At 31.0% G+C, this 16,336-nt stretch overlaps 1 protein-coding gene across 1 annotated transcript; it reads right to left on the reverse strand.

The window, feature by feature from the left end:
- Nucleotides 1-6,096: 6,096 nt before the first annotated feature.
- On the reverse strand, nt 6,097-15,649 carry meigo (Solute carrier family 35 member B1 homolog meigo). The gene is made up of 3 exons (XM_075290417.1): nt 15,286-15,649; nt 14,757-15,224; nt 6,097-6,567 (listed from the first exon to the last, which is right to left on the reverse strand). The coding sequence occupies exons 1-3, from the start codon at nt 15,485-15,487 to the stop codon at nt 6,218-6,220; spliced, it is 1,020 nt and encodes a 339-aa protein (XP_075146532.1). The 5' UTR covers nt 15,488-15,649; the 3' UTR covers nt 6,097-6,217.
- Between the last annotated feature and the right edge of the window lie 687 nt (nt 15,650-16,336).

A 16,336-nucleotide genomic window follows, 5' to 3' on the forward strand; every position in this document is an offset into this window, starting at 1 on the left:
TAATTCAGTGAACCGAAAACGTATGCCGTTTTAATGATTTATTTATATACAAAATAAAACAAAAGCTGACCGCCGTATTACCGTGTTATAAAACGTTAGCCCTTTTTGTTAATTATTTGGATATTTAAAAAACTCAAACACTGCAATGGACTCGATTTATTAATTTATTCTTCTTTTGCCACAGCACTTATTTCTTTTTTTTTTTTATTCTTCGTCAAAGCACTAGAATAACTCCCTTAGCTTTTGGTTGATTAGGCAACCACGACTGTATCCTTTTTTTATTTGCACTTTATTAGGAACACCAATTTGTATAATTTTTTTATATAACGATAAATTTTCTGCTTCTTTTCCGATTTATATTTTCACTTGAAGCTCTTTCTTTTTTTATTTTCTTTAATTCTAAACTTTAAAAAGGATATTCTTTTTGGTTTTTAATATTTTTTCTCTACAGATGACACACACACGACCGCATTTGTCGACATTAAATTCTCGACTTGCAATTGGAAATTCATTCACACAAAAATTATTCTTGTCAGAGTTTATCTTGCGTGTATGTATGTATGAGTGCGTGTGAATTATGCTAGAGAGAGCCCATATGATTACTCTCTCGTTTGCACATTCGCGACAACAAAACAAGAGATTCAACAAATAGGGATGTCCATGAAAGAATGTTAGAAGCCCATCACAGCTGTTTCTTAACCGGTTTGCTGTGATAAAGGAAATGTAATAAGGCCGGTACAGTTAATATAAGAAAATCAAAAACAAATAATAATTTTGCTTCTTATATGCGTTATTTCAGTCTTATAAGTAAATATGCCATAAAAACTTGATTTTTCAATGAAAATAGAACATATTTTGTTTTATAGTTAAAATAAATAACATTAAATTTTGCATTTTTTAGAAGACACTTTGTTTGTTTAGTTAATTTTTTTGAGGATCGGGTGCAAAATAAACCTTTAAGATGTTCAAGGGGTATATCATGATGCTCAAGAAGTTTGATCTGGGCATCGGCCTATATGTGCTCAGCAAACAATTTCATTTCTATAGAAAATTGTGTCAAAATTTTATTTCTATAGCAAATTTTGTCAAAATTTTATATCGATAGAAAATTTTGACAAAATATTATTTCTATAGAAAATTTTGTCAAAATTTCATTTCTATAAAAAATGTCTAAATTTTATTTCTATAGAAGAGTTGGTCAAAATGTAATTCCTAAAGACATTTTTATCAAAATTTTATTTTTATAGAAAATCTTGGTAAAACTTTATTTTTATAGAAATTTTTGTCAAATTTTATTTCTATAGAAAATTTTATTTCTATGGAAAATTTTGTCAAAATTTTATTTTTAAAGAAATGTTATTTCTATAGAAAATTGTGTCAAAATTCTATTTCTATAGAAAATCTTGTCAACACTTTATTTATATTAAAGATTTTGTCAATATTTCATGTCTATAGAAAATTATGTCAAAATTTCATCTCTATAAAAAAATTTTGTCAAAATTTTATTTCTATAGAAAATTTCGTCAAAATTTAATTCCTATAGAAAATATTGTTAAAATTTTATTTTGTCAAAATTTCATTTCTATAGAAAATTATGTTAAAATTCTATTTCTATAAAAAATTTCGTCAAAATTTAATTCCTATAGACAATTTTGTCAAAATTTTATTTTAATAGAAAATCTTGTTAAAATTTTATTTTTATAGAAATTTTTGTTAAAATTTTATTTCTATAGAAAATTTTGTCAACATTTTATTTCTATGGAAAATTTTGTCAAAATTTTATTTCTATAGAAAATTTTGTCAAAATTTTATTTCTACTAAAGATTTTGTCAAAATTTCATTTCTATAGAAAAGTCTGTTAAAATTCTATTTCTATAAAAAAATTTGTCAAAATGTTACTTCTATAGCAAATTGTGTCAAAATTTTATTTCTATAGCAAATTTTGTCAACATTTTATATCGATTGTCAAAATTTTATATCGATAGAAAATTTTGACAAAATATTTTTCTATAGAAAATTTTGTCAAAATTTCATTTCTATAAAAAATTTTGTCAAAATTTTATTTCTATAGAAAATTTCGTCAAAATTTTATTTTTATAGAAAATCTTGTTAAAATTTTATTTTTATAGAAAATCTTGTTAAAATTTTATTTTTATAGAAATTTTTGTCAAAATTTTATTTCTATAGAAAATTTTGTCAAAATTTTATTTCTATGGAAAATTTTGTCAAAATTTTATTTCAATAGAACATTTCTATAGAAATGTTATTTCTATAGCAAATGTTGTCAACATTTTATTTCTATTAAAGATTTTGTCAAAATTTCATGTCTATAGAAAAATATGTTAAAATTTCATTTCTATAAAAAATTTTGTCAAAATTTTATTTTTATAGAAAATTTCGTCAACATTTAATTCCTATAGACAATTTTGTCAAAATTTTATTTTTATAGAAAATCTTGTTCAAATTCTATTTCTACAGAAAATGTTGTCAACATTTTATTTCTATTAAAGATTTTGTCAAAATTTTATTTCTATGGAAAATTTTGTCAAAATTTTATTTCTATAGAACATTTCTATAGAAATGTTATTTCTATAGAAAATTGTGTCAAAATTCTATTTCTACAGAAAATTTTGTCAACATTTTATTTCTATTAAAGATTTTGTCAAAATTTCATTTCTATAGAAAATTATGTTAAAATTTCATTTCTATAAACAATTTTGTCAAAATTTTATTTCTATAGAAAATTGTGTCAAAATTTTATTTCTATAAAAATTATATCAAAATTTTATTTCTCTTAAAGATTTTGTCAAATTTTCAATTCTATAGAAAATTATGTTAAAATTCTATTTCTACAATTTTTTTTTTTTCAAAAATGTTATTCCTATAGAAAATTGTGCCAAAATTGTATTTCTATAGAAAATTTTGTCAAAATTTTATTTCTATAAAAATTATATCAAAATTTCATTTCTCTTAAAGATTTTGTCAAATTTTCAATTCTATAGAAAATTATGTTAAAATTCTATTTCTACAATTTTTTTTTTCAAAAATGTTATTCCTATAGAAAATTGTGCCAAAATTGTATTTCTATAGAAAATTTTGTCAAAATTTTATATCGATAGAACATTTTGACAAAATATTATTTCTATAGAAAATTTTGTCAAAATTTAATTCCTAAAGACAATTTTGTCAAAATTTTATTTTTATAGAAAATCTTGTTAAAATTTTATTTTTATAGAAATTTTTGTCAAAATTTTATTTCTATAGAAAATTTTGTCAAAATTTCATTTCTATAAAAAGTTTTGTCAAAATTTTATTTCTATAGAAAATTTCGTCAAAATTTCATTTCTATAGAAAATTATGTTAAAATTCTATTTCTATAAAAAATTTTGTCAAAATGCTATTTCTATAGAAAATGTTTTTAAAATTTTATTTGTATAGAAAATGTTGTCAAAATTTTATTTCTATAGAAAATTTTGTGAAAATTTTATTTCTATAGAAAATTTGGTGAAAATTTTATTTCTATAGAAAATTTTGTCAAAATTTCATTTCTATAAAAAGTTTTGTCAAAATTTAATTTCTATTGAAAATTATGTTAAAATTCTATTTCTATAAAAAATTTTGTCAAAATTTTATTTCTATAGAAAATTTTGTCAAAATTTTATTTCTCTTAAAGATTTTGTCAACATTTCATTTCTATAGAAAATTATGTTAAAATTCTATTTCTATAAAAATTTTTGTTAAAATGTTATTTCTATAAAAATAAAATTATACTCAGGGCTGCGACTTGAACCAAAAATAATATTGAAAATTTTTTCAAAATGTTATTTCTATACATAACATAATTTTGTGAAAATTTTATTGCTATTCGAAATTTGATTTCTATAGAAAATTTTATTTCTATTGCAAATTTTCTCAAAATTTTATTTCTATAGAAAATTTTGTCAAAATTTTATTTCTATTAAAGATTTTGTCAAAATTCCATTTCTATAGAAAATTATGTTAAAATTCTATTTCTACAAAAAAATTTGTCAAAATGTTATTTCTATTGCAAATTTTGTCAAAATTTTATATCGATAGAAAATTTTGTCAAAATTTGTATTTCATTTCTATAAAAAATTTTGTCAAAATTTCTTTTCTATAGACAATTTTGTCAAAATTTCTTTTCTATAGACAATTTTGTCAACATTTTTTTATAGAAAATTTTGTTAAAATTTTATTTTTAAAAAAATTTTTGTCAAAATTTTATTTCTATAGAAAATTTTGTCAAAATTTTATTTCTATAGAAAATTTTGTCAAAATTTTATTTCTATAGAAAATTTTGTCAACATTGTGTCAAAATTTAGTTTCTATAGACAATTTATGAAGTACCTCTTAGTTGAAGAAGAATATTTTACAAAATCTACCAAAACATCAATAATTCTACCAATCTACCAAACATTAAAACATCTAAAATTTTTGGTAGAATTCTACCAACTGTCGTCTCCCCATGTCACTGCAATTTGTGATAAGCTCCGCGGTAGAAACAAGGTCCTCACTTGCCGGCAGCATTTGGGGTGCCGACAAAGAAACCTTGTTGACTACATATAAGGCAATTGGCCGGTCAGTGGTAAACTATGCAGCGCCAGTGTGGAACTTCAAACGAGCGGCACGCAGTAGACCTGTCAGAACGCCGCCCTTAGAACCGCAACAGGATGTATGCGCAGTACACCCCTGGATCACCTTTATGCGTAGACCAAGATCATCGCAGTGCGTCGACACAATTACATGCTGTCAAAGCAGTACCTCTTGGGTTGCTATCGAAGCAGTCATCCAAATCAATCTTGTGGATATACAACCTCCACCCAGGAATCTAAGGGGTTGATCTTCACCTTCTAGAGCCCGAGATCCAGCGTTATAAAAGAGAACCTCTAGATCAGGCAGCATACTAAGGCAGGTTTGAACAGGCTTCATGAGGATACTGTAGCTGAGGCGGTGAGGAGCTACAAGGTTAATCCTGTTCTCGGAGTCCCACCACCGCCCATAGTACCGGAGTAGAGAGATCTCCCACGGCAGACCAGGGTAGTTTTGGCCCAACTAAGATCAGGCAAGTGCAGCCGCCTCAATTCCTACTTATCAGTGATTGATAGCAGCGTAGCTGACGTGTGTCCCATCTTTAATAAAAGGTCACATGTCACTCGTCACCTTTTCGCTTGCCCAGCTCATCACCAGATCACTCTGGACACACCCAATCCTTGTCGCCGAGTTCCTTGATCTGTCTACTAATTGAACTACCTAAGCATAGAACAAAATTGATGAAATTACATTAAAAATTGTTACAGTAACAACCGAGATCTGGACGTGATGCAAAATTGTCTCAGATGTCATGAGCTTGTCATATGGGCTTTTTAAACATCGGTTGCATTGATTAGTTCTTCAGATGCAATGCTATATGAGTAATTTGGATTTCATTTAGAAAATAAGAAAAAACTTAAAAAATAAATTTTTCTTAGTTTCTCTGTAAGATCATTTTTGGATGTATATTAAAAGTAATGGAATAGAAAGAACATCAATTTATTCTAGGGGGGACATACCCATTAGCGCAGCTAGATAATTGTCCTTGGGGTATAGCCCCCGCCCCTTCCTAATTGCCAAAAACAATAGAGAAAGAAGATTAATATGAAAGGAAATCACACCCTTCCTTTCTTTGATTTTGATATGAAGTTTTTCAATTTCTCGTTTTTCTATTCTATTGTTTTTCATTTTTACTTGCCTTTATTTGTTAGTTAATTATATTTACAATTAAGATAAATATAATCGTTGGCATTGACTGCTAGGGTCTTAGAACTTGCCTTTATCCCTTTTTTTACATATGCAATTTTTTTGTTTTTTCTTATATCATTATTTTTAATTAGTTTGAACTTTATACAGTGACAATGTAAAAAAATACAAAAACATAGTCGAAGATTAGTTTATGTCTGTAAATAAATACAATAATAATTAGTTTTCAAAACTATACAAGAAAAAATAGAAAATCAAATAGAAAAGAATTTTTCAATCGATCGAATCAAGATCGATCTCAAGCTTGAAAAAATCTCTTCTATTTGATACAAAATAAAATTGACTAAAGCCAAATTATCTAATAAAATATAAAATTGCAAAAACATTATACTACTAGCATCATTAATTGTGTTCTTTCCTCGCTTTTTGCAATTACTGTTGCCGAGGAATAGGCTAAACTCTATGATATTAGTTTTTTCTTTTCTTCAGTATCTTTGGTTGTCAATTTCTTGGTGGACGAAGGTGTAGATGGTTTTTTACCATAAAACATATCCGCAAAGAGACCAGCAAATACCAATACAGCGCCAAACCATTGACGAGGCATAAGAACATTACCAAACAATATGACCGAACATAGGACCGTAAAGAATTTACGTGTTGTTGTCACCACAGAACAGGCCAAGGGGCCAAATCCAGAAACCATTTGGAATATGAACAGTTGGCCCAAACCACCACACAAAGCCAACATGGCTAGATGGCCCCAAAGTTCAGGATGACGGGTTGCAAAATAAATGAATTCTTTGCCTTCACCTGAAAATAGATAATAGAGTATTTATTAATACATATATATGTATGTCTTATACTTAATGGGGTTTTAATAAACAAGATGGATACTACTGGTGTAGGAATAGGTCTATCAATATAATGTGAAAATTAGTAACGACCGTGGATTATACTCACGGCTGCGACTTGAACCAAAAATAATATTGAAAATTTTCTAAAAATGTTATTTCTATAGATAATTTTGTGAAAATTTTATTCCTATTCGAAATTCGATTTCTATAGAAAATTTTATTGAAATTTTATTTCTATTGAAAATTTTCTCAAAATTTTGTTTCAACAGAAAATATAGTCAAAATTGTATTTCTATAGAAAATTTCATCAAAATGTTATTTTATTGTCAAATTTTTATATCCTGCTCCACACTGTGGAACAGGGTATTATAAGTTAGTGCATATGTTTGCAACACCCAGAAGGAGACGAGATAGACACATGGTGTCTTTGGCAAAAATTCGCAGGGTGGGCTCCTGAGTCGATATAGCAATGTCCGTCTGTCCGTGAACACATTTTTGTGATCAAAGTCTAGGTCGCAATTTAAGTCCAATAGCCTTCAAATTTGGCACATGTTCGTAATTTGGGTCAGAATAGAACACTATTGATTTTGGAAGAAATCGGTTCAGATTTAGATATAGCTCCCATTTATATCTTTCGCCCGATATGCACTAATATGGACCCAGCAGCCAGAGTTTTATACCGATTTGCTTGAAATTTTGTACAAACTTAACACTTAGTCGTATAGTCAAGTGTGCAAAATTTTATTAAAATCGGTTCAGATTTAGATATAGCTCCCATATATATCTTTCGCCCGATATGGACTAATATGGTCCTAAAAGCCAGATTTTTCGCCGAATTTGGTTGAAATTTTGCAATAGGAGTACAATTAGCAGTATAGTCAAGTGTGCAAAATTTGATTGAAACCGGTTCAGATTTAGATATAGCTCCCATATATATCTTTCGCCCGATATGGACTAATATGGTCCTAAAAGCCAGAGTTTTCGCCGAATTTGGTTGAAATTTTGCACTAGGAGTACATTAAGCAGTATAGTCAAGTGTGCAAAATTTGATTGAAATCGGTTCAGATTTAGATATAGCTCCCACACATATCTTTCGCCCGATATGGACTAATATGGTCCTAAAAGCCAGAGTTTTGGCCCAATTGGTTGAAATTTTGCACTAGGAGTACATTAAGCAGTATAGTCAAGTGTGCAAAATTTGATTGAAATCGGTTCAGATTTAGATATAGCTCCCACACATATCTTTCGCCCGATATGGACTAATATGGTCCTAAAAGCCAGAGTTTTGGCCCAATTGGTTGAAATTTTGCACAGAGAGTAGAATTAGCATTGTAGCCATGCGTGCCAAATTTGGTTGAAATCGGTTCAGATTTAGATATAGCTCCCATATATAGCTTTCGCCCGATTTACACTCATATGACCACAGAGGCCAATTTTTTGCTCCGATTTAATTTAAATTTTGCACAGGGAGTAGAATTAGCATTGTAGCTATGCGTGCCAAATTTGGTTGAAATCGGTTCAGATTTAGATATAGCTCCAATATATAGCTTTCGGCCGATTTACACTCATATGACCACAGAGGCCAATTTTTTGCTCCGATTTAGTTGAAATTTTGTACAGGGAGTAGAATTAGCATTATAGCTATGCGTGCCAAATTTGGTTGACATCGGTTCAGATTTAGTATATCTCCCATATATAGCTTTCGCCCGATTTACACTCATATGACCACAGAGTCCAATTTTTAACTCCGATTTAGTTGAAATTTTGCACAGGGAGTAGAATTAGCATTGTTGCTATGCGTGTCAAATTTGGTTGAAATCGGTTCAGATTTAGATATAGCTCCCCTATATATGTTTTTCTGATTTCGACAAAAATGGTCAGAATACCAACATTTTCCTTGTAAAATCGCCACTGCTTAGTCGAAAAGTTGTAAAAATGACTCTAATTTTCCTAAACTTCTATACATATATATCGAGCGATAAATCATAAATAAACTTTTGCGAAATTTTCTTTAAATTGCTTCAGATTTAAATGTTTCCCATATATTTTTATTAACATTGTGTTCCACCCTAGTGCATTAGCCGACTTAAGTTTTGAGTCTATAGATGTTGTAGAAGTCTATCAAATTTTGTACAGATCGAGTGATATTTAAATGTATGTATTTGGGACAAATCTTTATATATAGTAGAGGTGTGCACGTGAGTAATATTTTACTCACGCTCACGCACACTCACGACGGAAAAATCTTACTCACGCACGAAAAATTTTCGAACCGCTCACGCTCACGAACACTCACGAATGAATTTATTTTAAAAAATCACGCTCACGCACACTCACGATAGAAAAATTCTACTCACGCACACTCACGCACGAAAAAATTCGAGGCATTCACGCTCACGCACACTCACGAAAGAAAATTTTTGCTCACGCACGAAAAATATTCGAGCCGCTCACACTCACGAATGGATTTATTTTAAAAAATCACGCTCACGCTCACGCACACGCACACTCACGAAAGAAATTTTTTGCTCACGCACACTCACGCACGAAAAAATTTCAAGGCGCTCACGCACACTCACGAAGGAATTTATTTTCCAAAACTCACGCACGAAAATTGTTCTTGACGCTCACACTCGCGACAGAGAATTGTTACAAATGCACGAAAAATTTTGTGAAGAATTTACGCACATTCACGACTGTAGAAATGCTAATTTGACGATAAATAATATATATACCCAGCAAAAACTAGGCAACCACATCTCATTAGAATTGGCATTACCAGGAGTAAAGCTGTCATTACACGTTGCATTACATTGCGATGAGTTATAATGACTTACTTGTAATGACAAAAATAAATACTTCTTGGTAATTTTCCAATTGTTATTCTCAAATGTTTAGGCAGTTGGCTTAATTGAAAGGTTGAATACTTCTTAGTACGAATGAACTAAAATATTTTTCTATGCTAACTTAATGGAAATTAAAATACATATATACCGATCGACTCAGAATAACCTCCTGAGTTGATCTAGCTCTTGGTGTCCGTCCATGTATTTGTTGTTCGCAGGATTCCGGTCGCAATTATTAACCGATTTTGATTAAATTTGGTATGTGGCTCTTTATTGGCACAAGGACGAACGCTATTGAATTTAGATATAGCTCCCATATACACAGTCTCACATAAGTTTACATACCCTTGAGGTTTTTGCCTTATAACTAAACATGTTTCTTGTTGTTGTTTATAATCCAGACTAAAAACATCTTCTTGAAAATGGACAAATACTTTGTTTTTCAAATTAATTTACAAAATCTAAAGCATATATATGCATATTTTATTATATTTTAATAATTAAAGAAAATACAATTTCTTAAACCGTATGTAAACTTGTGTAAGACTGTGTATATGTATCGCCCGATTTCGATAAATGGGGTCAGATTGGGCTCATTTACTAACCGATCGGCGTCAAATTTGTCACAATGTAATCCACTGACTCTATGTGCAAAATATCATCCAAATCGGTGCAGATTTGGATATAGCTGTCATATATATGTAGCGCCCAATTTTCAAAATTTGCCCCTTATAACCTTATTGTTGACCATTGTGCCCTCATTTATTAACCGATCTTACTCAAAGTTAGCACAAGGTAATCTCCTGTAATATCAACAAAACCTGCAAAATATAATCCAAATCGGGTCATATTTAGATATAGCTCTTATATATATTTTTCGCCCGTTTTTGAAAAATGTACCCCTTGTAACATTATTTCTAACCATAGTAGCCTTATCTAATACCCGATCGTACTCTAATTTAGCACAAGGCAACCCTCTGTGGTATCAACCAATATATGGATATAGCTCCCATATAAATGCATCGATCGATTTTCCCAAATTTGACCATAATACTCTTATTTATTAACCTATGTTGCTCAAATTTCAAATAAACATGTATTAGCCGATCGTATTGAGACTTGTAAGTAGCTATTACATAAATCTATTACCCTATTTTCAGAAATTTTAATTTATTACCCACACTAATTGAGCGATTTCCAGTTTATTTAATAAACGACTCAATATTAGTAGCATACTAAATAACTCTGTAGGTTCAGAATCAACTATACTCCTATGTTAATATCAGACATTTCTGTTCAGATTATGATAAAACTCCCATGTACCCAGTAATGTTATTAAATGTGGAAATGTGGTTTTCCCCAAACCTATATCATTGATACCCTACAAACAATGTTCACTAATTCAGTAGGGGTGATTTGGGGTATGATGTAGTCGGCCCGGCCCGACTTTCTACACGGATGAAATAGACTGTTTTTCATATGTTTGGCTATAAACATTATATGTTTGGAACACAAATTTTTAAACACAATATTTTTGAGTGCAAGCATATAATGTTCATAAACTAGCATAACATGTTTGGGACATATATGTTAATATGTTAGAACATATTATGTTTGGGACATAAAATGTTTGTAAATATAATAGCTTGGATGCAAACATATATTAATTTAGAAATAGCCTATAAACATATATGTGTTTAGTAGCTTGGAGCGCTATTTAACAGGGAGCGATATTGAATTAAGTTGGTGGTTGTTGCTTGTTATTACAAAATTAACATTTTATTTTCCCTTGGGCAATTGATCAGCTACTTCTTTGATCCTTACAAACTGTGTGGTCCGCTGTTCGAATCCCCGTCCGGCAAAAGGTAAAAAATAAAAAAATAATAAAATTGAATAATTTCTTCTAGAATGTTTGTATTACAGAAAAAGGTGCTAAGAACTAAAAAATCTCGTGGAAGTGAGAAAGATGTGAGGGAATATACAATTAGGCAAAAACAAAATTTTGAGCATTCAGGTCGAAAACCTATGTTGTTAGCACCTATATTACCTGTTTATTTTCATAATTCATTATGATTGTAAATATATAAATAAATAAATAAAATTTTGAGCACAATATTGTTTGGGAGAATTTTTTTTAAGCATATAATATTTTTGGGTGCAAAATGCTTTCAAACATATTATATGTTCACATAATAACATATTGTTTTTTGGAAGACAACATTATTGAATTTGGATGCAAAAATACAAAATGTTTGGAAATTGACTACCCAAACATATATTGTTTAGACCAATATGATTTCAAACATATTATATATTGGAAGAGATCAAACATATAAACGTTTGGGCAATACCCAAAAATGTATATGCTTGAAGCAAAATATGTTTGGGAGTATATGTTACAGAAGCGATTTTTTGTGAGCGTGTACTTTACTCGTTAATTCGAATTTTATTTAATCTACCAATTTTTTATGGTACACTTTTTCGACAATATTTCTCATTTTCGTTAGAAAAAAAAAAACAAAGCAATATTTTATAAAAGGTTTTATCGTTTAAGGAACGGCACTATACTCGGTTTTTGCACCGAAAACCAGCGCTTCAACATTACTTTTTTAATCAATTAATTTTAAATGAAAAACTATTACACAACCCATATATTGGAAGGTTTAGTGTGACCAAAGTCGTGAGTGTGACCAATGTCGTGAGCGTGATTAAAAGCGTGGGCGTGAGTGACATCGTGAGTGCGATTGACATCGTGATCGTGATTCAAATCGAGATCGTGATTCAATTCGTGAGCGTGATTCAAATCGTGAGCGTGATACAAGTCGTGAGCGTGATTCAAATCGTGAGCGTGATTAAAATCGTGAGCGTGATTTAAATCGTGAGCGTGATTAAAGTAGTTATCGTGATTCAAATCGTGAGCGTGATTTTGTTTTCGTGAGTGTAATTATCAAACATTTTTACCCATTCACGAAGAATTTTTTTTCGTGACTCACGCTCACGCACGAAAATTTTCAGCTTGATCACGCTCACGAGATTGACTCCATCGTGACTCACGGCTCACGCGTGAGTCACGAAAATTTTCGTGAGTCACGAAAATTTCGTGTCACGTGCACACCTCTAATATATAGCACCCAACACATTTGACGGATGTGATATGGTATCGAAAATTTAGATCTACAAAGTGGTGCAGAGTATAATACAGTCGGCCCCGCCCGATTTTAGACTTTCCTTACTTGTTTTTCATATCTATAGAAATTTGGTAAACATTTTATTTCTATAGAAAATATTGTCAAAATTTTATTTCTATAGAAAATATTGTCAAAATTTTATTTCTAAAGAAAATTTTGATAACATTACATTCGATAGAAAATTTTGTCGACATTTTAGTTCTATGGCAAATTTTGTCAACATTTTCTTTCTATAGAAAATTTCGTCAAAATTTTATATCTATAGAAAATTCGTTCACAATTTTACTTTTTACCCATTGTGGCAACCGTCTTTCCCAATCATTCACCTTCTACCATGCATTGCGTACAAAATTCTACTAAAGACTGTCATCCTTAATGGAAATACATGGGTTGGTGGTAACAGTTACTGTTCTAAATTGGAAGCTAGTTCAGATGTTGGATAAAAAGGTAGATTAAAACCCTATATAAGCCCTATTAGTTATTGATCGGTTTACATAGAGAAGTCTATGAATAATTATAAACCGATGGTAATTAGAAGACAACATTTCAACCAGATCCAATGAAACTTGTACCTTCATGGTTTATATGGGGGCTATAAAATTAGGGACCGATATTTACATTGCGTACCAAATGTCAACCAGATCGGAAGGAATTTGCTTCCCCCCAAGAGATTTCGTAAGTCAAACCTGATGGGTCGGTTTATGGCCCATCATCGATTCTATGGTAAAATGAAATGGTAACAGAAGACGAAAATTAATTCAAATTCGACAATAATGTTGGAAAAAGATCATTGTCGAAGGGTGTTGGAGTTCAACAAATGTTCTCTAGACACGTCGAAAGGTTATGTTGCGTGTTTGATGAGGGGAATTGGCTATTTCAGACTCTTCATTTTCCTCTCAGCAACAGATAAGATTGAAGCATGCAATAAGAAACAAAAAAAACATCCAGAATTGCTAATCAAAAACAGCTTAACCTTCCATCAGGACAAGGATGGATCACACTAAGTTGATGTCTTGGCAAAAAAGAGGAGAGCTAGCCTGATGCATTTACCATATGCCTTAGGGGAGCCACCGTGGTTCAATGGTTAGCATGCCCGCCTTGCCTCTCTAAGTGTTTTCAGCAATCAGTGATAAGAGAGTAGTTCACCACTGTGGTATCACAACGGACTGAATAGTCTCAGTTTGCCTGATACATCGGGATGCCACCTAACCTAACCTACCATATGCCTTGTTCTTGCACTATCGGCCTGCAATTTATGTCGATCAATGCAGGACTCCATTAATGGAGTAATGTTAAGAGTGTTTGCATTGTGAAAATAATTCCCAATATTTCAAATGAAAATAAACACTTTTTGGAGCTTTGTCCTCGTTTTCAAGTGGGACCTATTTTCGCATCTTGGGGTTTGACAATGGTTGCAACTTTGGGGCTCATGTTCATACTGGGCCCATTCTCATACCGCCCCCACCGATATCTCCTCTTGGGTGCCCAATTTAGTAATTGGGAATTGACAACAATTGGTGGTATCGAAAACAGATCGGAATCTACACATCATACAATACTGGCTAGCGATAGACAATACTACGATTGATCAGTCCGTATCAAGTTTTTGAGAAATAAATTATCAACTATTTGAAAAAATTCCGTATTTTACTTTGCACTCCAAATAAATAAAGATATGAATCAATTTCGTCCAAAATGTGGATAAATTGTTTTTAAAGAAAATATCATCGAAGCCCGCCAGTCCATTGGATATTACTAATTCAAATTGCTTCAAAAAAAAAAAAAAAAGACATGAACGTTAGTAGGCTCAGTGTTGAGAATATAAATGTTGGCTTCAAATGCATATCTATGTGAAATATCACGATATAGTTCCTTCTTAATGCCCTAATATATCAAACTATTAGCTGATGGCCACAGCAGTCGAAATTTTCTTAATTTTTATAGTTGTTGTTGCAATTACTTATCAATAAATAAAAACTCCTAGAAGTAACAGACGGCCTAACCTATGGGGGCGATATCAATACTTTGTCGTCTTAGAAAATATCTTATAGTTTTAAAAAAGTATATATTTTCGATATCCTCACCTTATACATCATTTGATAAATACATACCTGTAACAATCATGGCAAAGCCCAACATTATAGTACTCCAAAAGTTCATGGCATACATCATTTGTTGTCCCGATGGTGCACTGGCTGCACGCATACGTTCTTGTATGGCACCAAGTAAACCATCCATAGTCAAACTAAGAATTAACAATAATTCACCTAATCCCCCCGATGATGATGACGCCGATGATGATGTGGCCTTATTCTCTTTGTACATAAATAGCACTACACCGACTACAATCGTGAATACGCAAGCATAACGTATCCATGAATATGATTTTCTTCCTATAAGCACACCCAATACCATAACTGGTATGGGCTTAGCTGATTTACCCACAACCTGGGTCGGATATGGGACCCAACGCAATGCCATATTAGATGAAACCATAGCCAATAAATAGGTTAAAGCACTGACAGCATAATATCTCTTGGGTGTTACATCTTCATTTTGTGGCCTGACTGTCAGTAAACCTAGAGGTGAAGAAAATTAGGCTTATTTCAAAGGTTTAGAAGAATTAGTCTCTTCTCTTACCTTTGGCAAATAAGAAATTGCACAAACATTGCACCCACACCAGGGCCAAAGCATAGGTGAAACTTTCGCCAACAGTTCCATCTTCATTTTTTTGTTGACCATATCGTCCACGCGTTATTTTCTCTTGGACAATGCCATACATAAAATAGCAAAAGAATATTCCCAAGGCGAATACTAGAAAGCGGCTCTTTTCTGGTATCATTTTCTGTAAGTCTTTTTTTGTTGTATTTTAGTGTAAATATTTTCCTTTTGGCTGCTGTGATGGACTTTTGTACAAAGCCGTTTATTATGTCGGTGGTTTTTTTTATTAACAACTCATTGTTTTGTCTGGAGAAATGTGTTCTTGATTGTGGAAATATATTTTCTACACGTCATATATTTTCGATTACAACAAAAAGGAAAAGTTTTTGTTATGAATACCGTTAGAATGGAGGAATTGCCAAAAAGTGGCACCTTTCTGTTAGTAAGTTTTTTTCCAACCATGGTTTAGTGTTTCCATATTTGGGTATTTGCAGTGTTACCAATTCATGTTTTAATGGGCACATATTAAAAATGTTAAGCCAGCATGTAGGCTTATATTCGACACGGTTTCAAGCATTTTTCAAAGGATTAAGAGTAATAATGGCTTTACCTCTCTGAAAAAGTATTCCTTTTTCAACCAGTGTGCTTATTACATATTCAAACAATATTACTTTATTCTATATGGAATACTGAAAAACTTTCACCATATGCCTTTCACAATTTCATTTCATTTATTTATTTAATCAAACCGAGCACTATTGGACTATATGTTGATATATGAATAAGCATTGTAGAACAATTGAAATATTTTTTATAAGCTTAATAATAAGAAGCTTGTCTTTGGTGCTTCACAAATTATCAAAATGGCTCCTACCAATAAACACAAGCATTGGAAAAATGCTTATATTCAAAAACAAGCATTGGAGAAATGCTTATATTCAATACGCTTTCAAACATTTTTTCAAAGAATTAGCTTAGAATTCAATTTGAGAAATTGTTGAGAAAATCGCATTCTCAACAAAAAAACAGA

Source organism: Haematobia irritans, chromosome 1, assembly GCF_050003625.1.
Source record: "Haematobia irritans isolate KBUSLIRL chromosome 1, ASM5000362v1, whole genome shotgun sequence".
NCBI classification, from domain to species: domain Eukaryota; kingdom Metazoa; phylum Arthropoda; class Insecta; order Diptera; family Muscidae; genus Haematobia; species Haematobia irritans.

Coding starts and splice junctions, on each gene's coding strand:
- meigo (XM_075290417.1), bottom strand. CDS start 15,487: ATGATACCAGAAAAGAGCCGCTTTCTAGTATTCGCCTTGGGAATATTC. Junction 15,225..15,285: donor CAATTTCTTATTTGCCAAAG/GTAAGAGAAGAG, acceptor CTTCACCTCTAG/GTTTACTGACAGTCAGGCCA. Junction 6,568..14,756: donor CTTTGCCATGATTGTTACAG/GTATGTATTTAT, acceptor ATCTATTTTCAG/GTGAAGGCAAAGAATTCATT.